The following is a 21557-nucleotide window of genomic DNA, read 5'->3' on the forward strand; positions in this document are numbered from 1 at the left end:
AAACTGTATCAAGTATATAGGGAGAATTAATTGATACTTTGATATTTATTTGGTTTTTTTTTTGGTCAATACTTTGATATTTATTTGTTTGTACTTTGTCCTTCTGGATATAACAAAATAATTTTCGACTTTATAGCAATAACTAGATCCATGAGCTAGTGGTGCGTACCGTTAGTCGTTAGAAACTAGGAAGTGGTCCTAAATGTTGATGATTCCTGGAAACTATTCTCTCCCTTATCCATTAATTAAGTCTACAATACCACGTCAGATGAAAACTATTGCGATTTGAATTGTCTTTCCGGACGAAATGAAACAAGTTAACAGCGACGTTTATATCTTCACTTTCCCATGCACATTTCTACTTCCACATTGACTCTGTTTGTCCCAACTTTCATACTTGGTACTTTGGTAGTTTAATTGGGGTTACTATTTAACAACAAAATCATTGAAAGACTAAACGATTTTCGATTTAGTTGATCTTCTAATGTGTAACAACATTCGAGAACTACAAGAAAGGAAAATAAAGAAACTACAAATTTGGGTTTTGCCATCCTCTTTGAACCTAATTTTGGAAAATTTTGAGCTAAAATATCCACAGATCACATATGGCCAAACATGGAACATGGTTTCAAGTTTCATTTTCAACACCAACCAAGTTTTAGTGGAAAGAAAACAAAACTGAGAGGAATATAGAGGTTGTTGCAGGAGGACTGCTATCACTTCCTCAGTTTGTCTTACTCTTATAAACAAGTGGACTCAAACAATTCACAACCAATTTGGTTAAGTTGGCTTGTTCAATGTATCATAATCAAGCCTCCTAAAATATACTAATAATGGGAGAAATTAGTATATTCATTTTCTTAGCAAAGAAACTGTCATACCTCTGGCCATGATGATAAAACATGAATTCTGGATCAGAATTGACTTTGAGGCTGCGCTCATGCTGTAGGATGTAGTTGTACAACTCATTGTTTAATAGTTTTGTTCTTTCTTTTCGTCATTCTACTCTTGTGATGATATGGGATAAGGTCACACGAGATAAGCTTTAACTTGAGATCCAAGCTACAATTTTTGACTGCCGTCCTTGTGCAACTTCTGTTCAATTTTAAGGTTAAACTCACTCAAATAAGAAAGCCACCACACCCTGACTAGAACCTTTTTGGGTTTGTTCACGGATTTTCGGTATATCTATGACCATGAATTCTTTTGTTCATTCAAGAATAAAAATTTTATAAGTTCAAAAAAAAAAAAGAATAAAAATTTTATCGTTCATACATGAAAGATATATATATTTAGAAGAAACAATAATCAAACCGCAAAGAAAGAAAGTAGAATATATGACTCAGAAAAACAATACAGTGCACACACATATTGCGTGTGTGCTGACGCTACTATGAGGAGAAGAAGGATTCATGTTTCCTTTTGGCTATTCCACAGGGAATGAGGAACTATTGGCTTCAGGTGTATCTGATAAGCATCAAGGTCCTTTTCATCTGGAAAATTTTATTAATTTGAGGTCCCTCTATATTAAGTACTCAACAAGAAAGTTCAGTAGGCTTTTACTGCAGGGATTGGCAAGTAGACCAATCTAGTTTGTATTCATTTCTGTCATATTCATTATAACTCGTACCAGTAATTGGATAATTTGGATCTATAGGTACTCATTTCAGAGGAAACACATGGAAGATCTAACATTATTGAGAATTAGTGGCGGCCAAACATAGCGGCGGCCAAGTGGCCAACCAAGGTGTTTCCTTACACAAATTGCAGAAAATCAGAAATACAAAGCAAGACTAGCTGGCAGACAACCCCAGCTTTTTTTGTGACAGCTTTGAGCCTTTGACATTACATTAAAACTTCAACTTTACACATTAGAGTTGACGGGGACATTGGAACAGAGTGTCATTACAAGTTGAAACACAAACATCAAGAGACCTAATTGGGTTGGAGTGTGCACTCAGCAATCTTCTCCCAAGATTTGAGAGTTTTATCTTCAGTGTCAGTTTTGTACAATGCAAGGCGAGTAACGGGGAAGCTCAGACTAGCAATGCTCTCGTCCAGAATGCTGGCTTTCTCTTGAGCTTTTTTCTTATCTTCATCACTCAGATCTGCGTACAGGAGACTCAGATGTGGCATATAAGCTGCAATTGATCCAACAATCATTAGTGTTAGAACAAGAACAATAGTCTTGGTACATACACAAATCATGCTTCAATTTACAAAGCATGTAGGCACCATATGCAATCTCATCTTTATGTCTAAATGCTCAGCAAAACCATAAAAAAGTTGATTTACATGAAATTGGTCAACAAGTTAGTTAAATTTAAAATCACGTATTCTCCAAACCCCTATGGATATTTTTATAGAAATTACATGATAAAGTAGCACCATTGACCATCTAAACTTCACTGACTAAATGCTAACCAACCACAAGAATTGGCTTGTCTTATGATATGGGCAAATCTACAAGTTGCTAAAACAGGTAATTTACCAACAAATATGCAGATGAGTTCAGTTTTGCATTCTAAGCAGCAGTGTTGGCAATGTTTCTTCATTATCTACATCCTTAACATACCCATAAAAAAATTGGCTTATATGAAACAGCCAACCTATTAGTTTAGGATATCAACAAGTTCTGTGGATATATACAGAGTAGTCCAATTTGCAGACAAAGTCTGAGCATTCCCAATCTAATCTACATTGTGTAAATGCTCAGCAAAACCCATAACAAAAGTTGACTTAACCAAATGGGCAATCCACAAGTTTGCTAAAAAGAAATGGGCATTCCACAAAAACCTATAATATTTACAGAGGAGTTCCTTTTGTGGTTTCATGGTATAAAGATGTAACCTTGACAAATGCTAACTGCTATAACTCAACTTTTCAGGCATAGTATGATTTCTGCTTCAATAATTGCCAAGTCAATTCAAAGCTAAGACCAATCATCAACAGCAGAAACATTTTCCCATCCAAACAAAACAGATAGAGACAAATATTTCCAAAAATAACAAAGCACAAAACTTTAGTCTATAAAATATATCAGAACTCACGAGTTGAGCTATTGTAACCAAAATGCCCACAGCAGATTGCACTAGCTTCCACCACCTGAACAAAAAGACACAAACTTTCAATCTCATTGTTTCATAATAAACAAAACTTGAAACCCATAAACAAAGTCTTACCTGAGGAGTGGGATTGATGAGGAGGAACACACACTGGTAAAAGAAAGTTCCGGTGGCGACGCTCTCAACTTTGGCTTCGTAGGCCTTCACGGCCTGCGAGGCCGCTTTAAACTTGTTGAGAGCGTCTTCGGGGGTCAAGGTGATGGCCCCCACGACGGTGATGTGGGGGTCGAAGTAGGGCCCGTTGAACTCGGCGCGGAGGCCCTCCATGAGCTTCTTGAGCCTGGGGGTCACGTCGTCCGGTGGAAGCGCCCACACGGAATAGACGTTCTTTTCTGGGGTGGTGGAAGCCATGAGAGTAGAGAAGGATTGGATGAAGAGAGAAAAGCCAAACAGTCCGAGAACGCTGAGGATCGGAAGGAGTTCAGTTCAGTTCATTTCATTTCATTTCATTTCATTTTGAGGTGTTTCGGAGTAAAAATGAAATTAATAGAATATTCGCGGAATAATACAATATATTTTTGGATAGACTTTTGGTTCAGACTTCAGACGTTCAGTGACTTGCCAAAAATTTAGAGAAACTGAGAAAGACCAAGTTGAAGAATGATTTTTTTTTTTTTTTGACCAATTTAAAAGGACAAAAAAAAAAAAAAAAAAAAAAAAAAGACTTTCAGTTAAGGGCTTTTAAGGGACGCTTTGGTGGCTTGGGATGGCGGCGATCTAGCGGTTCCACAGATGGGTGTTGTATGAGCAGTAAAGGGTTGCAGCGGCGATTGGCCTGAGGATATTTTGCTTTCATTCCCTCATCACGGTAAATCTGTTAGGGTTGCGGTATAGTGGTGGCTGGGTTGCGATGCCGTCGTCAAGAGTATGGTGGTCGTAGAGCTGATCTAGGCTCGTGGACTTGGTGCTGTTGGGCTTATTGATAGAGCTTGGATGGGTCTGGAGTTGTTGTTTTTGGGCCTAAGGCTCCGTATTTGGGCCTCTATTTTAAACTTTTAATGCAGGCTTTATCTCGTACTTAGCTTGCTGGGCCTCTCATTTTTATTTTCATTTTTAATCTTTCAATTGAGTCTGAGAAAACACTCTCCGTGTAGAGTGATTTTTTGGGAACATGAATAAATTGGGGACATGTTTTAACTGTGTTCAAAGTTTTCCATGGTAGTATCAGGTTATTTAGTTACTTTGAGCTTTACTCTAGGGTTGCATTCTGTTAGGTCGCTTTAGAATTTTACTTTAACGTTTTCTTTCATTGCTCATTTTTTGTTGAAATCTGGACATCTAGTGGATCATTTTGGTCCAGCTACTATAGCTATGATTTTTTTATTTCTATTAGAAGATTCCATTAATAGTAATCGATAGAAATATTACAAAATGGAGGAGCGCTCTAAAGCTATCTTGTTAGCTTCTTAATACAAAGCTAAGAGCATCTCCAACAGAATACTTATTTCAAAAAAAATTTGAAATTTAACTAATTTTAGGCTAAGTTTGATCTCCAGCAGACTAGCTAAACAAAAGCTAAATTTAGCTTTAGCTAAAAGACCTAGCTATATTTAGCTAGAGAAAAGAGAAATTTAACTAAAAGTTAAATTTAACTTGAGATTTAGGTATTCTGCTGGAGCATAACTCAATATTCAACTAGCTATATTCTAATTTTAGCTACTTTTAGCTATGAAGATAGCTATCACTGTTGGAGATGCTCTAACCGGCTTTTAGACTAATTTTTCGGTCATATATCAGTATCTCCACATTTCAATTTTTAAGTCCCTATGAGTAGATCACTTACGCAAATTTTTAGCCAAATTGATGATCGTTTGAGTATTCATAATTGTGATTTACTGATTATGAACACGACCGATTCAGGTTGAACATATTCGGTTCGCCCATTGATTTGATCTAGTTCTTTACCCAAACAATCATCAATTTGACTGAAAATTGGCAGAAGTGATCTACTCATAGGAACCTAAAAATTGAACGGTGAAGATGTCAATATATAACCGAAAAGTTGGCGCATATTAGCTTTTTGGTTAATGCTATGGCGCAATTCAAAATGCTTGTAGCTAGTTTAAAATCAAAGAGAATATATTATATATATATATATATAGAGGCCAGATCAGAGGCGGACGTTCGCAAAGATGCAAAAGTGCGGACGTCGCTCATAACGGCTCTGAGCGGGGCTAATGGTGGCGCTGACGGTTGATCTTGCCGGTGCCTAACCAGGCCTCCATCTTGAGATTCTTCTTGCCGGTGGACTCCTCCGTGACGAGTTCAAAGTCGAAATTGGTTTGCTTGGAGTTTTTGTTGAACTTTTGGAGCAGACCTGCAACTTCGATCATGTTGGCCTTCAACTTGATGGTGACATCGTCCGGGGTGTCTTTGGTCTCTGAAGACAGAACCAGAGCCGCCATCCGCGCTGCCTCGAGCCTCTGTGAGCGCGTCCTCACTTTTGCATCAAGTGCGGACGTCCGCTTCTGATCCTCTCTGTACACAAACACACACACAGACACATTCTTTCTATATTAAGGACCTCCTTAGATTTGAAAATCTAAGGATTTCCTTGAATAGACTCACTTTGCGATCGCATATCTATATCTCGACCGTTCAGTTTTTAGGTATATATGAGTAGATCATCTCTGCAAATTTTCAGCCAAATTGATAATCATTAAGGCATTTAAAACTGCGATTTACACTTATGAACACGAACAGTTCAGGTTGGACAGATTCAGTTCGTTTATTGATTTAATCTAGTTCGATACCTTAACGATACACACACACACACACACAGAGGCCGGATCAGAAGCGGACGTCCGCACTTTTGCTATCTATATATATAACTATGGTAAATCGGTCACAATGTTGAAAACTAGAAAACCCCCCCCTAAAAAAAAAATGACGTGAAACTTACCAGCAGATAAGATATAGTGTTATCGATGTTGTCGGTCTAAGCATAGGATCCACTCCTCTCTTTACTCCCCCGAGTCCCTATATATATATATACACACACACATGCCGGATCAGAAGCAGAAGTCCGCACAGATACAAAAGTGTGGACGTCCCTCCTCAGACCTCGATCAGGCGGCGGTTTTAGAATGAACACTCTATATATATATATATATATATATATATATATATATATATATATATATATAGGATTTTTCTCAGGTAAGGATGTCCTTACCTAAGGTTTAGGTACGGATTTGGTGTTTTCACCCACTTTCCGATCACATTTTCACATCTAACCGTTCAGTTTTTAGGTCCTAATGTATAGATCACCTCTACAAAATTTCAGCCAAATTGGTGATCGTTAAGGTGTCCAAACCTGCAATTTACACGAACGGACCGAATCTGTCGAACCGGAACCGTTCGTATTTATAATGGTAAATTGCAGTTTTTGACGCCTTAACGATCACCAAATTGGCTGAAATTTTGCAGAGGGGATCTATATATTAGGACCTAAAAACTGAACGGTTAAGATGTGAAAATGTGATCGGAAAGTGGGTGAAAACTGGAAATCCGTACCTAAGGCTAGGTAAGGACGTCCTTAGTGTAGCCGGACTGTATATATATATATATATATATATATATATATATATATATATAATAAAGACTTGTTGAGGACTTTTGCGGTAGACATACTTTTCAATTACATTTCAGCAAATCAACCGTTAGAACTTCAGATATTTATGTGTAGATTATTTATGTAATTTTTCAACTAAATTAAAAATCGTTAAAATATTCATAATCGTGATTTATCTGTTATGACCATAAACGGTTCATATTTGACAGATTTAATCCGTCCATTGATTTGATCTAGTTCGATACTTTAACAATTAGCAATTTAGAAGAAAATTTTTAGAAGTGATCTATTCATGCATACATAAACATTTAACGGTTAATTTACCATAATATAATTGAAAAGTTTTTTTATAGTAATATAATTATAAAATAGATCTCCTAAACTGTTGATGGAACTCAAAGGGCTGGAACTCAAAGAGTACTTCCAGTAGCTAGCACTCACTGTCATCTACTTATTGATCTTTGTTTACCTTTCATATTCCGATAATAGGTGGGGTTTCCCCACCACGTGGCTTAAGGCCAACCAATCAGAAGAAAGAAAATTTTCTCTCTTTTCTAAAACTACCCTTGCTTTCTAAAGTGCAATACCCAAAACACCCACTGCTGGACAGTGATTGGTCCGCCCCACCACGTGGTGGGACGATTGCCCCACGCAAGATTCTCTTATAGTGAATATGGAACGCATAAGGATGATATGTTTTACCATTGTGGTAAGATAACTAGAGATGTTCCCCTGGTCAGCAGCTGACCAGAGATTTTATGGTCAATCACCGTCCGATTTCAATCGGACGGTTGACAACTCTCTAACTTTTTAAAAGATGAAAGCTGTCAACCGTCCGATTGAAATCGGACGGTGATTGACCATGAAATCCCTGATCAGCAGCTGACCAGGGGAACATGACTCGATACCTAATTAGCATACGTTTTCACTCCTTTGTGGCTTTGTTGGAGGCCAGCTGAAAAAATTGTGGCATAATATGGTGCCTAAGAGTAATTACTAATTACATGTATATAACGTTCCAACAACTAATAGCTTATCAATAAGATCAGGTAATTACATACATATAACCAAACTGTACGTAGACGACCCTCCAACAAGTACTAAATAAACACAAAAGCAATTTGTGTTTGCCATATAAACAAGGAAAGAGCTAGCTACAAAACATAATATACGTTCCTTCACATTACTGCACATCCATAGACTAAACAGTTCAACAGGCACTTAGCTAATTTTTATCTACTTATTTATTCGTACCGCACACATACATGTTCCTTCCAAGGAAAGGGAGCCCTCGTCTTCTTATCCCAATCATGCAACACATGTTGCAACTAAGGAAAGGGCGCCCTCGTCTTCATCTCAGTGCTCTTAATGTCGATGGCAAAACCCTTGCCGTGATTCTTCCAATAGTCCGCCTGCGGATTGCTCCACTCCGGCTCCCCGATCTCCAACCTCGACTGGCTTATGGCGTCTGTGGATATGTTGTACTTGTCATCCCTCCTCGCCACCAGCTCAGGCTTCACATGTCCTAAGTTCACCGGTTGCGATGACACCATCAGGGCAGGTGCCCCTAGTGGAAGCCTATCACCTAACCATACACAACAACTCAATCAATATGGGGTGCCAAAAGCAAAACCGTGGGTGGTAAACTAGTAATTTGCCTCATATCATATGAATTATGGATACAAAACAAAAGTTCAATTACCTCTATCAACCTGCCATGTGCACCAGAATTTGCCATAAGTTTTGGCCAAATTTTCGAGCTCCGGCCTGCCGACCATCTCGGGGACCCGGGGGTTGACCCAAAGACCCGCTTTGATCTCATAAGCATGAGAGTGCCATAGTTTTTGCTCCTCCAGAGGCAAAGCCTCGAAAATCCGATCAGATACTATGTATTCCACACCTGCATGCATACACATCAACAACTAAATTACCAAAACAACCATGAATAACTTTAAAACGACTGCGTTTGATGTTATAATAATATTACCGATGAGGCGGCCGTGGGAGCCGTCGGAGTCGTAGACGGCACACTGGAGGAAGTCCTGGTTGAGGCGATGGACGTAGTGGTGGGTCTCGATCTGACGTGTCGGGTCGTGGCTGTAGAGAGCGAAGGTGCACACGTGCTGGCTCATCTGGTTCACCGGCTTCAGCGACTGCATCATCTCCGCTCCTTTGTCCAGCACGTGCTGCCCCATCGTCATCGGCTTCCCCGGAGTCGTGGAGTCGTCGCCGCCGTGGACTGGGTTCGGAGTCGGTCTCTTGTCACTCGAGGCCATCTCAAACGACGTCGTAAGTTGCTCTTGTTGTCTATGATTAGTGGAGTAGAAATGGTTATTGATCAGAGCTGGTTTTGAGGGGGTTTGAGGAAGTGGTGAGTGGGGACGTGGTGGGGTCTAAGGCCTCCACGTGGACATACAGTTTTGCATGGGGGGACTGAGGTGGCTGAGGCTTGTGAAGTGAGGAAGCCAAATGGGGAAGATGGAGAATACTTGGGCTGCTTTGGTGGATATAGTGACAGCTGTAAGGTCCGTTTGGTTCCTATATAATCGTTAAATTTTTTTAATCTTTATTTAACATCAAATCAAATTGAATTAATTAACCAAAATTAGTGATAATCAGCTTTGCCGGCCGTTAGGGTTTTGTTCAAGAAAATTCACATTCTTCTGAGGGAGAATGTTACGATCCCCAGGTTCGTAACTATGATACGGCATCTCGTAAAGGAAAGAAATGAGAGAAAACTAAAGAAAATAAGTAGATAATGTTTGGCTCCAATTTTGTTGCAGCTGGTCAATAGTCTCTTTTCTTGCGCGGGCGTGCCAGCACCGTTCGGGTGCGGTCGTCGGGGGTGTCCCTTGACCTGACTTCTATCAAGCGATTGTAGACGAGGAGAGCACCAACCTCGTCGTGGGATTCTTTGTGTCTCGTGGTGAGGACTTTGCTGAAGTTTCTTCTTGTTCACAAGTCGATACTCAATATTGCAGATTGAGCAGAGCGAAATCACCGGGAAGTATTGAGATCTTGCTAAAGCGTGACTTTAGCTTGGCTGGGTTGCTAGGGCGTTACCCTTGCTTAGCTGGTTCTGTAACCGTTGTGGTCGCGGCACTACCGTCGGCTCCCGAGGAGACTAGGACCGAAGCACGTTGACAGAGGGTTTGGTGGCACTGAAAGTCGGCTTCTGAGAAGACTAGGACTAGGAGTGTGATCACCGGTAAGAGAAAGAGAAGGAGAGGAGTTGCTCTTAGAGAGGTTTGCTCTAGAGAGAACTTAGATCATCTGAGAGATGTTGTTGTTGAATGTGAATGTGTGTCTTAGAATGAGAGGAGAATGTGTTTATATAGGGAAGAAAAAGAAGAGTGAAATGATGAGTGGAAGAAAAATAATGAAAGTAGATCTAAGTTCACTTGTAAAATATGGAAAAGATAGAGAAAAGATGAAATGAAAGCAAAGCATGAAGGTGCAGCAACATGGAAGTGGTGATGATCTATTAAAGAGATTGTAGAAGAAAAATATATCCAAGGAAAAAGAGAAAAGCATCTAGCTTTCTTCATGTGGGTAGGAAACATGAACATGTGAATATTGAGCTGGTTTTAGGTCAGTTTCTGCCCCTTTATTCCTTCAATTATTTCTCCAACAAGACTTCATTTATGCCTTCGACTTCTTCATATGAAATGTTCCACTATGAGTGTAGATCATCCTGACAAATTTTCAGATTTTTATTCCATGTGGTTGGGCCGAAAATGCTGCTGGACCTCTTACAGGTCCAGTTTTCCAGTTTTGCTTCTGTAGAAAATTGGGCTGATTGTTTGAAGGCCTTCCACTCAAAAAAAAGCTCTTGCACTCTTCATAAGAAATGATCCTTGGGCTGTCTAGAATGGATCTGCAGAGTTTCAGCTCATTTCAAGTTCATTTGGTCAGTCTGCCGCCCCTCCTTCCTTGTTTAGCTCGGTTTCTCCTAGCCGAAGTAGGAAAATGTGCTAAAGTTGACTTTTCATGTTTCCATGCTTTCATAGTAGGCTTTATTTAGCCTCTAAATATATATATTTCGAACTTGTCGACAATATATAGCTTGAGCCACTGACATTGGCTCAATTTCTCCAAGACACGCCTTGTCATGCCAAAATGCTTATTTTGGGTCCAAACAGATAAAAACTGATTTTTCATTGATATCATTCTCTTCAAGCAGACAATGCATATATAGGGAGCTCACGTACACGAGTAACCGTAGCTGACTCTACCTAACATATTCTATCTACAATGCTGAAACGGTGCGCAGCACCAAAACAAGTAAAACGGTGCGTTCTAGAAAATAGATACAGCAATATAAGAATTCTAACAATTCGGTTCCTAACAGAGAAAGGCAAAGAGTGAAGGCCGAATGTCATCTCAGGTAGTTTTAATTTTGGTTCCTCGTTTTAGTAAGCGTAATTTCCAGTTTGTATAAATTCATTGATCAATAGTCATGTAACCAAAGTTTTACTGCGATGTCAATTTGTGTCTCTATGCTCTATTTAGAAAATTGACGTTTTTAGGTTTTAGAAGCCACTGTGGTCTTCCTGTCAAATGGACAGAAACATATTGCATTTGACATTTTGACACCACCGTGAAATCTAGAGGTGGTGTGTTTTTGCGAACAAGCCTAAATTTATAGAACCCTAAAGTTTTCACAAGTGAAGGAGACAAGAATTTTTAGTTTCAACTGCTTCGCTTTGAGACTTAGTTTGTGACTACTAATGTTAAGAAGAAAGACAGTCAAGCAGAAAATTTTGTGGCAGTTTTTCATTAGTGACTAGTGACTATTAGTAGAACATCTCGGGTTTCCCAGTTTTAGTTATCTAGGAATATTTACTGTGAATACCCAACCCCTTTTTCTGTAGCGGCTAGCTTTTGGTTGAGAATTAGTTATGTATAGAATTTTGATTTCTAGCTAGCGTCGCAGTTTCTAGAGTTTTAGACCATGATTCTTTAACCCAAAGTACACGAACTTGTTAGTAGACACGACTCCATATCAATATGTGCAAACATTTCCTTGTTTCTAATTGTAATATTGTATTATCGTGTTAGAATTGTTGATTTTTCAAATCATTTTGTAATGAATGAATATCTTCAAAACATCAACTAAATTGGATCTTTTATAGACATATAAGTATCCAGTATGTTTTGATAAAGTTATGTTCTTATAATGATGCGAAATAGTTAGTTGACTAAATCACATTCGATTTGAATATTTGATGAATTTTTTGTAAAAACAATCCTAAGTGAACTTTCTAATCATGTAACGAGATTATGTAATGGAAACAAGTGAAAAGAGAGAACTTGTACATACATTAATTCAAATTGTTAAAGAAATTAATGCAGGAGTGTATTTCCATTGTTCTATATATATGGTTTTGGTTTCTTAACAATTGTCTAGCTATGAAGAGCTTCATTGATGTGGACTCTGTGATGTTATTCATTTCCCTTGGTATCTTTATTGTTTTCTTTTTACATTTGAATCTGTCCCTTATTCATACTTTTGTTGTTGTCCACTAATATGCATGTGTGAAATTTGTGTCTATTATTCAGAGTTCACCTCATGGCTACTCTTCTGGTGGGAGGAGAAACTATGGCAAAGAGCTTAAAACATCTGTATAGCACAAAATGAATGCTTCAAGTGTGGTCGTCCAGGACATTGGGCCAAAGATTGCCCTAGCCCTTCAGCAGGTGATCAAGACATGTATGGAAGGAAAATGGGAAGGGCATCCTTGGGTTGGAGCAACTATGGGGGAGGAGATAGTTCATCTATGGGGAGAAATGAATGCTTCAAGTGTGGCCGCCCAGGACATTGGGCACGAGATTGCCCTTCCTCCAACTGATCAGGAAATGCATGGAAGTGGTCAAGCGGGAGGGGACGACTCAAACAATGACTACATTGTTTACTCATATGGTGGAAGGAGAAGCACTTACTGGGAAGATGACTGCTTCAAGTGTGGGCGCTCCGGACATTGGCAGCGAGAGTGCCCTTCGTCAAATGGTGGAGGTGGAAACGATAATGGCAGTGATGGAAAGCGCAGAGAAATTGAGGTATGCTTGGGATGGCCGTTTTGAATAGGAGGAAAGTCATCTCCGTTATATGGCAGCTACTAGCCTTTTTTTCATGTTATTTTTTCGCTTTAGACAAAGAAATGTTTCAAGCATTTGAAAAGAAATTATTAAATATTAAGAGTTCGTATTTGATTATGTTTGATGAATGAGAAAACGTGCTTGGTCGACTTTTCTCTGTGCTTCTGTATGATTGAGTGTAGAGACAACCATCATCTCCCAGAGGTTAGAGAAGAAAAGCCTCCCACATTGGACAGAAGGGAATAATATAGGCGTTTAAATAAGCATGCACGTGCTGATAGCTCACGACCTTACTTGAACAGGATCTGTTCTATAGGATCGTACCTCTGTATCCTTGATTTCTAAGGAGACAGGAATCTAAACCTGGTGGATGAAGCAGAGCCATGCGACCAGAGCGTGATTAATGGCTGGTGATCCTCGGGTCACCATGGCTGTAGATGATCGTTCTCAGCTTGATTCGTCAAGTCTGGGGTGGTCGCTTGGCTGTCTGACAGGTTCCTCCCTCTTTTTATTTTTCTTTGTTGTTCTTAAACTAGCATCAGCCTTAAGATGATAGAAGCATTTGAGCTGATCAGATTATCCCGGCAGGATAAACTGGCCTGATGGTGAATGTAATGTTATAAGGTAGTTACGTACTGTGAGGACAGAGAAAGGTTGGGACCTGAGTTGGGATACAAATCTTGTTTTAAATTACCACTCACTAATCTTGAAAGCTTTGATCAATCTCATGCCTTGGTAAGTTAATATTTTCATTATTTTGTATTTGTCATGCACCTCATATTATGGTTGATTGGTTGCAACTTTTCTTGTTCATGCTTGTTCCTACCGACTTTATCTTTCGTTAGTTAAGTCTGGAAAGCTCAGCCATGTAGGGCACTACCTGTTCCTCTCACTTTAATTTGAATCACAAGTAGTGAAAGATATCTCGACTAAAGAGCTTAGAATTTTCCTCATTGGTTTCTTCTTTTTATCTCTGCTATACTAAGAATTCTAGTCCCAACGATTCTTTCTTACTTAATTTCCTCAAAAAAAGAAAAGAAAAAGAAGAAAAGAAAGGATTCTTTTGTTACTAGCAAGTTCAAAATCTCTGCAAATCCAACACTGATAATCAGATCAGCACAATCTCTCTGTATTCTCTCTTCTCCCACACTGCTTGATTTGTTTTGTTTAACATGCAAGCGTTCGTTCATTATTCTTATCTGTCCATTTACATATGTACATTCCACCACTTAATTTAGTATTTGTTTTAATTATTTCTTTAAGCTGGAGAGTTTTTCTCCAAGAAAGAGTTTGCCAGTTTGGACTTGTGGATTGTACGGGTTTCTGTAATATGGCTTCTTCTTCTGCACCTGACGGCTTTAGGTACGATGTCTTTCTTAGTTTCAGAGGGAAGGACACCCGCAGGGCTTTTACCAGCCATCTTCGTGCGGCTTTAGATAGGGAGCAAATCAAAACCTACATAGATTACGAACTTAAGAGTGGAGAGGAAATTGGACCTGCCCTTCGTAAAGCAATTGAGGAATCAAAGCTTTCCGTGGTCATTTTGTCACAAAACTATGCTTCTTCCACATGGTGCTTGAATGAACTTGCTCATATTATAGAATGTAAAGAAAGATATCAACAATTGGTTATACCTATTTTTTACGAAGTAGATCCGTCACATGTACGCCACCAGAGCGAGAGTTATGAAGCTGCATTTGTTCAACATGAACAACATTACAAGCCAGACAAGGTGCGCAAGTGGAGGGATGCTTTAACTATAGCTTCCAACCTAGCTGGGTTTGATTCACACAGCTTTGGGTAACTTTTCGACTTTTTACTAATTCATATTTCTGACTAGTTAACTATATGACCTTAAGTCCTCAACTAGTAATTATTTGTTCTTGGTCATTATGCCAGCCAGGAGTCCGAATTAGTTGAGGGAGTTGTCAAAGTTGTCGAAGACAATGTGATGAAGTTGAATCGCGAATGCTCAAGCGATTTGAAGGGCCTGGTTGGAATTGAAAGTCACATTACGCTATGCATTGCCCCACAAGATGTTGGTACGTCCGCCGCTCAATTTGCACACACAAATGTGTCCGAATTCTCCCTTATTTGTAATTGTTTTACAGTATTATATATAATAAGAACCGCTCATGTTCAAATCACTTTATAATGATTATCTTTGAAATATTAACTAAATCAACTCTTTATAAACTTGAAAGTATCAAATGTTAGCTTTAGCATAAGAAATAGAGAAGCAGAGAGAATTGAAGAAGCAACGAACTGGTATCAAGTATTTTTGTAACTTGTTACCGAAATAGGAGTACAGTTGCATCTATTTATACATGTAGCTAGAGATGTAGTACAGCTGTAAAAAAGTCTCATAACTAACAAATAAAACTATACTAAATTTTTACTATTTTACTAACAATTATCCTTAACACCCTCCCTCAAGCTGATGGGAGAGAAGGTACCATCAGATTGCATCAACAAATAGCCAAAGACTTCAGCAATACAGTAACCCATGATATTGGTTTCAACCAGGATTAATGAGTGGCAGTGATTGGCATAGCTTCATAGGATAAGTTGCTTGCCTACAATGTAGTGTAGTTTGATCCAAAGGAGTAGATAACAGCCGCCAAGCCCGCCAAGTGCCTTGCATCGGAAAAGCTTCAATTTCCTTGAGCAGTTCTTGTTGCCATTTGGAGAAGTCAGAGGGAGCTGGAGTTGCATTGTTAATATGCAAGGGAAGACTTTGACTAGCATCTGAGACATAATTTGGTGGCTGAAAAGTATAGTTATGCCTGTACAAGCATTCAGCTGCACTGTGACCTGACTTCATGCAAATCTGACACTGCATATAAGATCCAAAGGCAATAATTTGCCTAGGAGCAGATCTTTGAGGACAAGTTCCAGCAATGTGTCCAAATCGTTTACATATTTGACAAATTTTGCCAGAACACACACTTTGAGAGTCACTAGATCTTGCTTGAGAAACTTTATTATTGTGCACAAATGGACCAATCCTCCCACCATCAGAACTGGACTTATTTCTCTGTCCATAGACACCATTATTCTTATGATCTGGACCACAAGAATCATTGCTTTTCTGAGAATTATCAGGAGCTTGCTGCATAAAGCCATCATTGGTCTGAAAGTCACCATTTTGACATGAAAAAGTACCATGTGGTTCAATAAATCCTCCATTATGTTGAATTCTACCATTGGGTTGAATGAATTCTGTGTTGACTTGTGACTGAACCAAACCATTATTATAAGGAGAATAACCAACATCTTGAGGTTGGACATTGAACATGTATGGTGAAGGAGAAGGATAAATGATGCAGCCATTTAATGCAGCAGGAGTAGCACTCATCATAAACTCAGAATTAGGCATGTATTGCATAGTGCATCCAGTAGGAGAAGCAACACTACTCGTAAGCATCATAGTATTAGAGGCATGTACAGTACTAGTAGCATGAGTTGATGCAGAAACATACCCAGGTGTGGTAGATATAACAGTCGGTTGAGGCACACAACCAAATTGAGTAACAGGTTTTGAAGAATTGCTTGTAAGAGTAGCAGTAGGTGTAGTAGATGAGCTAACCATTTCGGAATTAGGTAAATTATTATTCAAAGAATGAGAAGGTAAAGTACCTCTGGAATTATCATCAAATGCAGCCATAGCAGCCTCCAAAGACAAAGAAATGGACTTCATAGATTGATTAATCTCATCTTCCGCAATTAACAAGAGAGATCTTAATTCTTCCATTGAAACAGGGGATTTTTGTGTTTTGATCCTTATTATAGTTTTCATGGTAGCAAACTCAGAAGGCAATCCATTCAAAAACAAAATAACTATATCTTCATCAGGAATAGAAACTCCAGCTACTGAAAGTTGATCCCTCACAGTTTTAAAACGTTGCATATACTTGTCAATACTATCGTTACCTTTTTGAATTTTCTGCATCGAGGTCTTGAGCTCAAAAGCTTTATATTTCGGAAGTTTACCATATCTCTGCTCGAGTGAAAACCACACTTCTTTAGATGTTTTACTCCCAACAATGAATGAAAGTGCATCAGATGACAAAGTAGCAGCTAGTAAAGTGATCAAAGCAGAGTCATTCTTCCTCCAATCCTTAAAGTCTTGTGTAAGCTCTGAGCTAATACAACCCTCTTTTGTTGTTTTGTATTGTGGGGGACACGGAATAGACCCATCAATGTATCCCATTAGAGCACACCCTACCAACATTGACTCGAGCATAAATCTCCAAGTTACGTAATTAGTGTCATCCAAGCGAACTGTGATTACATTGCTGAAGTTGGAGAGTAAAGAAAGCTGTAGCTCACTGTTCTGATGCATGATTCAAGGTGGCAAAGTCTGACAATATGATTCCTTTAATGTAGAAAAGCAGAGAAAATAGGAATTCCTATCTTGAATAACCAGCAGACAACCTACTCCAAAACCTGGAGTAACAATAATATGAATGCTACTGAAATTTTCTTCACAAAACTGATAACCAAGACCAATTGTTAACAAGTAGTACTGAAGCCCTTCTTATCTTTGTATGAAATCATTGAATGCAAAACCCAACTTATCTCAAATGGTTCATATCTTGATTTGAAGTCAAGAGAACCCGGAGCTATACCAGAACCCAATCTTATCAAGACACCAATACAGCCACGAATTGAGGGTAGAGAGAACACCTCAACAAACTTCAATAATTGGCAGAAAACTTGTAATAACTGAGTAGCATTCTTCAATAGGAGCCCAAAATGAGCATATACTCTTCTCATACAAAAATACCCATATGCAGAACCAAAGAAAATTATCCCAAAAATTCAAGGAACTTCTGGTCTTCAATCAAAGTTCCTTAAATATAATCCATTCTAGCAATAAACTTGTAAGGAATTCAGGCAGTGAACATGAACTAGTATCAGATTGTTCAACAAGTAGTAGAATCAAAGTATGCGTTTCTTCAACAGATCTAGGGTTTTCACTTTTCTTCAATCTTTTAACAAATCTCCAGGAATAACCTTTTTCAATCAGTAATAGAGTGCATAGAACACAATTTCAAGGCTCCGATGAAGAAATCAACAGCAAATGTCAACAATCTTGATGAAATTTCATAACTCGATCTACGAAAATGAACGATGAACTTATCTGAATAGCTTGAATGCTTGAATCATAAGCAGACAGAAATAGAGAGGATGAATTTCTTGAAGGAAATCTAAGTCGCCAGCGAAAAATTTCGATCCCGATCGAACCTGGCTCTTTGATACCATGTTAGCTTTAGCATAAGAAATAGAGAAGCAGAGAGAATTGAAGAAGCAACGAACTGGTATCAAGTATTTTTGTAACTTGTTACCGAAATAGGAGTACAGTTGCATCTATTTATACATGTAGCTAGAGATGTAGTACAGCTGTAAAAAAGTCTCGTAACTAACAAATAAAACTATACTAAATTTTTACTATTTTACTAACAATTATCCTTAACATCAAATACGTTTTGGTAAATATTAATTTTCTAATGATGTTTAGAACAGTTAGTTGATTAAACCATATTCAATTTGATTGGTTGTTCATAAAGACGATCCTTGAAACGGATGTAGAAAATGAACGTTCAAATCATGACATAATGGAAGCAAGTCATGAGAGGGGAGAACTTGGATGAGTGTATCCAAATTATTTAGAAATGGAGTATTTTCTCTTGTTTTATGGTTTCAGTTTTCTTAACGACTGTTCTTCTTTAGCTAAGAAGAGCTTCATTGATATGGACACTGATGTTATCCTTTTCCCTTGTTATCTTTACACTCTTTGCACGTTTGAATCTGTCCCTTGTTCATAATTTTGTTTCTGTCCACTAAAATATTTGAATTTCTTGCGACTATTATTCAGGGTTCAGCTCATCGCAACTTATGAATTGGAAGGAGCTTGACATATCTGTAGCAGAAGATGAATGCTTGAATTGTGGTGGAATAGGACATTGGGCCAAAGATTGCCCTTTAGCAGGTGATGAGGACATTATTGTAGCAGAAGATCGATGAATGCTTCAGGTGCGGTCGTCCAGGACATTGGGCCAAAGATTGCCTTTCAGCAGGTGATCAGGACATGTATGGAAGGAAAATGGGAAGGGAAGCCTACTCATCCTCGGGTTGGAGCAACTATGGGGAAGGAGATAGATCATCTGTGGGGAGAAATGAATGCTTCAAGTGCGGCCGCCCAGGACATTGGACCCGAGATTGCCCTTCTGCAACTGATCAGGAAATGCATGGAAGTGGTCAAGCGGGAGGGGACGATTCAAACACTGACTACATTGTTTACTCATATGGTGGAAGGAGAAGCCCTCGAACATTGGCAGCAAAACTGCCCTTCATCAGCAATTGGTGGAGGTGGAAATGACGATGACTCTGATTGAAAGCGCAGAGAAATTTGAGGTATATATATATGCTTGGGATGGCTATTCTGAATAGGGGGGATTCTATGTTTTATATATATGGTAGCTACTAGCCTTTTTCATTTTCTTTCGCTTTAGATAAAGAAATGTTTCAAGCATTTGAATATGAGGTTTAACTTTTAAGAGTTAGTATTTACTTGTGTTTGATAAATGATAAACGTGCTGGATTTTTTCTTTTCGGTTCTGTATGTAGTAAAAGACTAGGAGATCGAGTCTAGAGGTCAGCTCTCAGAGCTGTAGTGAAGGAATGCGTACCACATCGCGGAATGAGAAACACTAGAGGCGTTGAAATATGCATGCACGTGCAAATGTATTCCGACCTTACTTGAGCAGGATATGTTCTATAGGATCATACTTCATACCTCAGTATCTTGACTTCTAAGGGGTCGCTTGGCTGTCTAACAGGTTCCCCCTCTTTTTATTTCTTCTTCTTTTTACAATTTTGTTTCTTCTTAGTTTTCAAACATTTCAGCGGAAATTTGAAATTGAGATCTCATCCATCTCTTCGTGTTAAATTCGTTAACAATACCTTTGATGTAGATGGTTCCAGTTGATATCGTTCCCCCCAGGGCCGGCCCTGAGGGCTGCCACCTGAGGCAGCCGTCTCAGGCCACCGGTTCCCGGGGGTCTCGAGTAATTTAATTATGCATATATGTTATATTTTACATTATATACATTTTGTGCCTTCTAAAGCACATGTTGATGCTTTGCGCTAGCGGAATTGACATTATTCCTTATTCCCACCAACCAAGGTTCGAATGTTGCTTCTCTTTCACTTCTTTTTGTTTAATTTTTCAATTAGTTAAGTCATTCCTTAGGCCCAGTTCGTACCTTGCATCTCCCTTTCAAGTATTTTTTTGTTTTGTTTTTTTTTTACGTATTTCAGAAATTTATGTAGGATTAAATATACATATAATACATGATTTTGTACTATTATTTGGTGCAAAAAAAAAAAATACACACGTATATATAAATCTGGTATGCCACATTTTAATTCTTCACCTCAGGCCGTTAGAATCTCAAGACCGGCCCTGGTTCCCCCATTGCTCCCATGTGTTGCCGCATTCACAATCTTAACCAACACTGCTGAAGAAGTACCTGAGTGCCCCTTTTTTTTTTTTTTTGAATAAAGGGCTGGTGCGGCTGTCCTTAAGCTTTGATTAATGAAACTGTAGAATACAATGGGGGGACATTGAGCCTAAACCCCTGATTACAATAAACAACTAGAGTATTTCCCGAAATAGTATCAGAAATCTCTACAGAAGACATGTATTCAAACAAGCACCAATTAGCAAAGAGTGCTTTAATGGCTACTCCATTTGCTCTAATGGCCCCCTATTTTTATTTCTTCTTAGTTTTCAAACATTTCAGCGGAAATTTGAAATTGGGATCTCATCCATCTCTTCGTGTTAATTTAATTAACAATACCTTTTGTTAGAGAAAATCACTCTCCTACATTGATTTCCTCCACAATCAAAACTGATTCTGTAATTGTAGATTAGTTTTGAATATTTGTAGTTATAGCATTGAATTCTATTGGTACCGTCTTGTAACAGTAGAGCAGATCTTAGCTATATAATTGTACAATTGTAAACATACAGATCAATGAAAATCATATTTAACATGATCACTTCAAGTTCACTCTTCTCTCCAATAGAGTTAACATTCCATCTCCGCAGGCCATCCTGCCGAGCCCATTACCATCTGGCCCAAGCCCAACTGATCACCAAATTGAGCAATCTGCCCTTCCTTCTCGCGTAGAACAGTCCAATGACCCAAGTCCAAGTTCACAGCCCAATGACCCAAGTCCAAGTCTCCAGCCCAATAACCCAAGTTCACACTCTGGTCAAAATCCACCCTTGGCGTCTCTCGCATCAGACCCGCACTCCATCAATCTCGTGCTTCCGCATCCTTCATCACTGGCCCAGCTGCCCACATCGCCGCCCCTTGGTCGTGCTACTCCGGTCGTGACTTACCGCCGCCGTCACAGACCGGTGGCTGCACCCGTGCCGCCTGCTCAGTCCACCATCCTGCCTGCTCAGTCCACCATCCTGCCTGCTCAGTCCACCGTCGCTCATCCACCAAACGATGACGCTCCTCTGGTCGTTGCCAATCCTCCAATCGTCACCGAACCTCCGGTCGCCCCTGACCCTCTATCGACGGTCGTTGTACTTTCACCTGCTCCTCCATCAGTCCCGCCGCCTCCTCTGCCGCCCCCAACACACCCATGAGGACTCGGCTCCGAGATGGAATCATCCAGCCCAGAATTCACACAAATGGCACTGTAAAGTATCCCATTCTAAAAGCTCTTTTATCTGT

At 39.2% G+C, this 21557-nt stretch overlaps 3 protein-coding genes and 1 non-coding gene across 5 annotated transcripts; 2 read left to right on the forward strand and 2 right to left on the reverse strand.

Annotated features, from left to right (window-relative positions):
- Positions 1-1664: 1664 nt before the first annotated feature.
- LOC133733112 (cyclic phosphodiesterase-like) lies at positions 1665-3622 on the reverse strand. Its single transcript, XM_062160718.1, has 3 exons — positions 3183-3622; positions 3051-3105; positions 1665-2141 (listed from the first exon to the last, which is right to left on the reverse strand). Exons 1-3 carry the CDS (start codon positions 3474-3476, stop codon positions 1936-1938), a joined length of 555 nt encoding a protein of 184 aa, XP_062016702.1. The 5' UTR covers positions 3477-3622; the 3' UTR covers positions 1665-1935.
- Positions 3623-7721: 4099 nt separating this feature from the next.
- Positions 7722-9005, reverse strand: LOC133734393 (oil body-associated protein 2A-like). Its single transcript, XM_062162036.1, has 3 exons — positions 8687-9005; positions 8402-8599; positions 7722-8284 (listed from the first exon to the last, which is right to left on the reverse strand). Exons 1-3 carry the CDS (start codon positions 8973-8975, stop codon positions 8028-8030), a joined length of 744 nt encoding a protein of 247 aa, XP_062018020.1. The 5' UTR covers positions 8976-9005; the 3' UTR covers positions 7722-8027.
- Positions 9006-13082: 4077 nt separating this feature from the next.
- Positions 13083-13295, forward strand: LOC133734968 (small nucleolar RNA U3). The gene has a single exon (XR_009858711.1). It is a non-coding gene; the product is annotated as a small nucleolar RNA U3 (small nucleolar RNA).
- LOC133733425 (toll/interleukin-1 receptor-like protein) lies at positions 13103-20075 on the forward strand. 2 transcript variants are annotated; one of them, XR_009857712.1, is made up of 4 exons: positions 13103-14598; positions 14698-14840; positions 18680-19218; positions 19432-20075. XR_009857712.1 is itself a non-coding variant. In XM_062161046.1 (3 exons), the coding sequence occupies exons 1-3, from the start codon at positions 14012-14014 to the stop codon at positions 18826-18828; spliced, it is 879 nt and encodes a 292-aa protein (XP_062017030.1). In that variant the 5' UTR covers positions 13103-14011; the 3' UTR covers positions 18829-19398. The 2 variants fall into 2 exon arrangements, 1 of the variants encoding a protein (XP_062017030.1); XM_062161046.1 differs by lacking the exon at positions 19432-20075 and having other exon boundaries at positions 18680-19398.
- The last annotated feature ends 1482 nt before the right edge of the window (positions 20076-21557 follow it).

Source organism: Rosa rugosa, chromosome 2, assembly GCF_958449725.1.
Source record: "Rosa rugosa chromosome 2, drRosRugo1.1, whole genome shotgun sequence".
Lineage (NCBI taxonomy): Eukaryota > Viridiplantae > Streptophyta > Magnoliopsida > Rosales > Rosaceae > Rosa > Rosa rugosa.

What these genes read in the sequence shown, in the direction of transcription:
- LOC133734393 (XM_062162036.1), bottom strand. Translation starts at nt 8,975, where the DNA reads ATGGCCTCGAGTGACAAGAGACCGACTCCGAACCCAGTCCACGGCGGC. An exon ending in CTCCCACGGCCGCCTCATCG is followed by an intron (nt 8,600 to 8,686) that starts GTAATATTATTA and finishes GTATGCATGCAG; the next exon opens with GTGTGGAATACATAGTATCT. An exon ending in CACATGGCAGGTTGATAGAG is followed by an intron (nt 8,285 to 8,401) that starts GTAATTGAACTT and finishes GTGTATGGTTAG; the next exon opens with GTGATAGGCTTCCACTAGGG.
- LOC133733112 (XM_062160718.1), bottom strand. Translation starts at nt 3,476, where the DNA reads ATGGCTTCCACCACCCCAGAAAAGAACGTCTATTCCGTGTGGGCGCTT. An exon ending in TCATCAATCCCACTCCTCAG is followed by an intron (nt 3,106 to 3,182) that starts GTAAGACTTTGT and finishes CTTTTTGTTCAG; the next exon opens with GTGGTGGAAGCTAGTGCAAT. An exon ending in TGGTTACAATAGCTCAACTC is followed by an intron (nt 2,142 to 3,050) that starts GTGAGTTCTGAT and finishes GATCAATTGCAG; the next exon opens with CTTATATGCCACATCTGAGT.
- LOC133733425 (XM_062161046.1), top strand. Translation starts at nt 14,012, where the DNA reads ATGTACATTCCACCACTTAATTTAGTATTTGTTTTAATTATTTCTTTA. An exon ending in TTTGATTCACACAGCTTTGG is followed by an intron (nt 14,599 to 14,697) that starts GTAACTTTTCGA and finishes TCATTATGCCAG; the next exon opens with CCAGGAGTCCGAATTAGTTG. An exon ending in CATTGCCCCACAAGATGTTG is followed by an intron (nt 14,841 to 18,679) that starts GTACGTCCGCCG and finishes ACTATTATTCAG; the next exon opens with GGTTCAGCTCATCGCAACTT.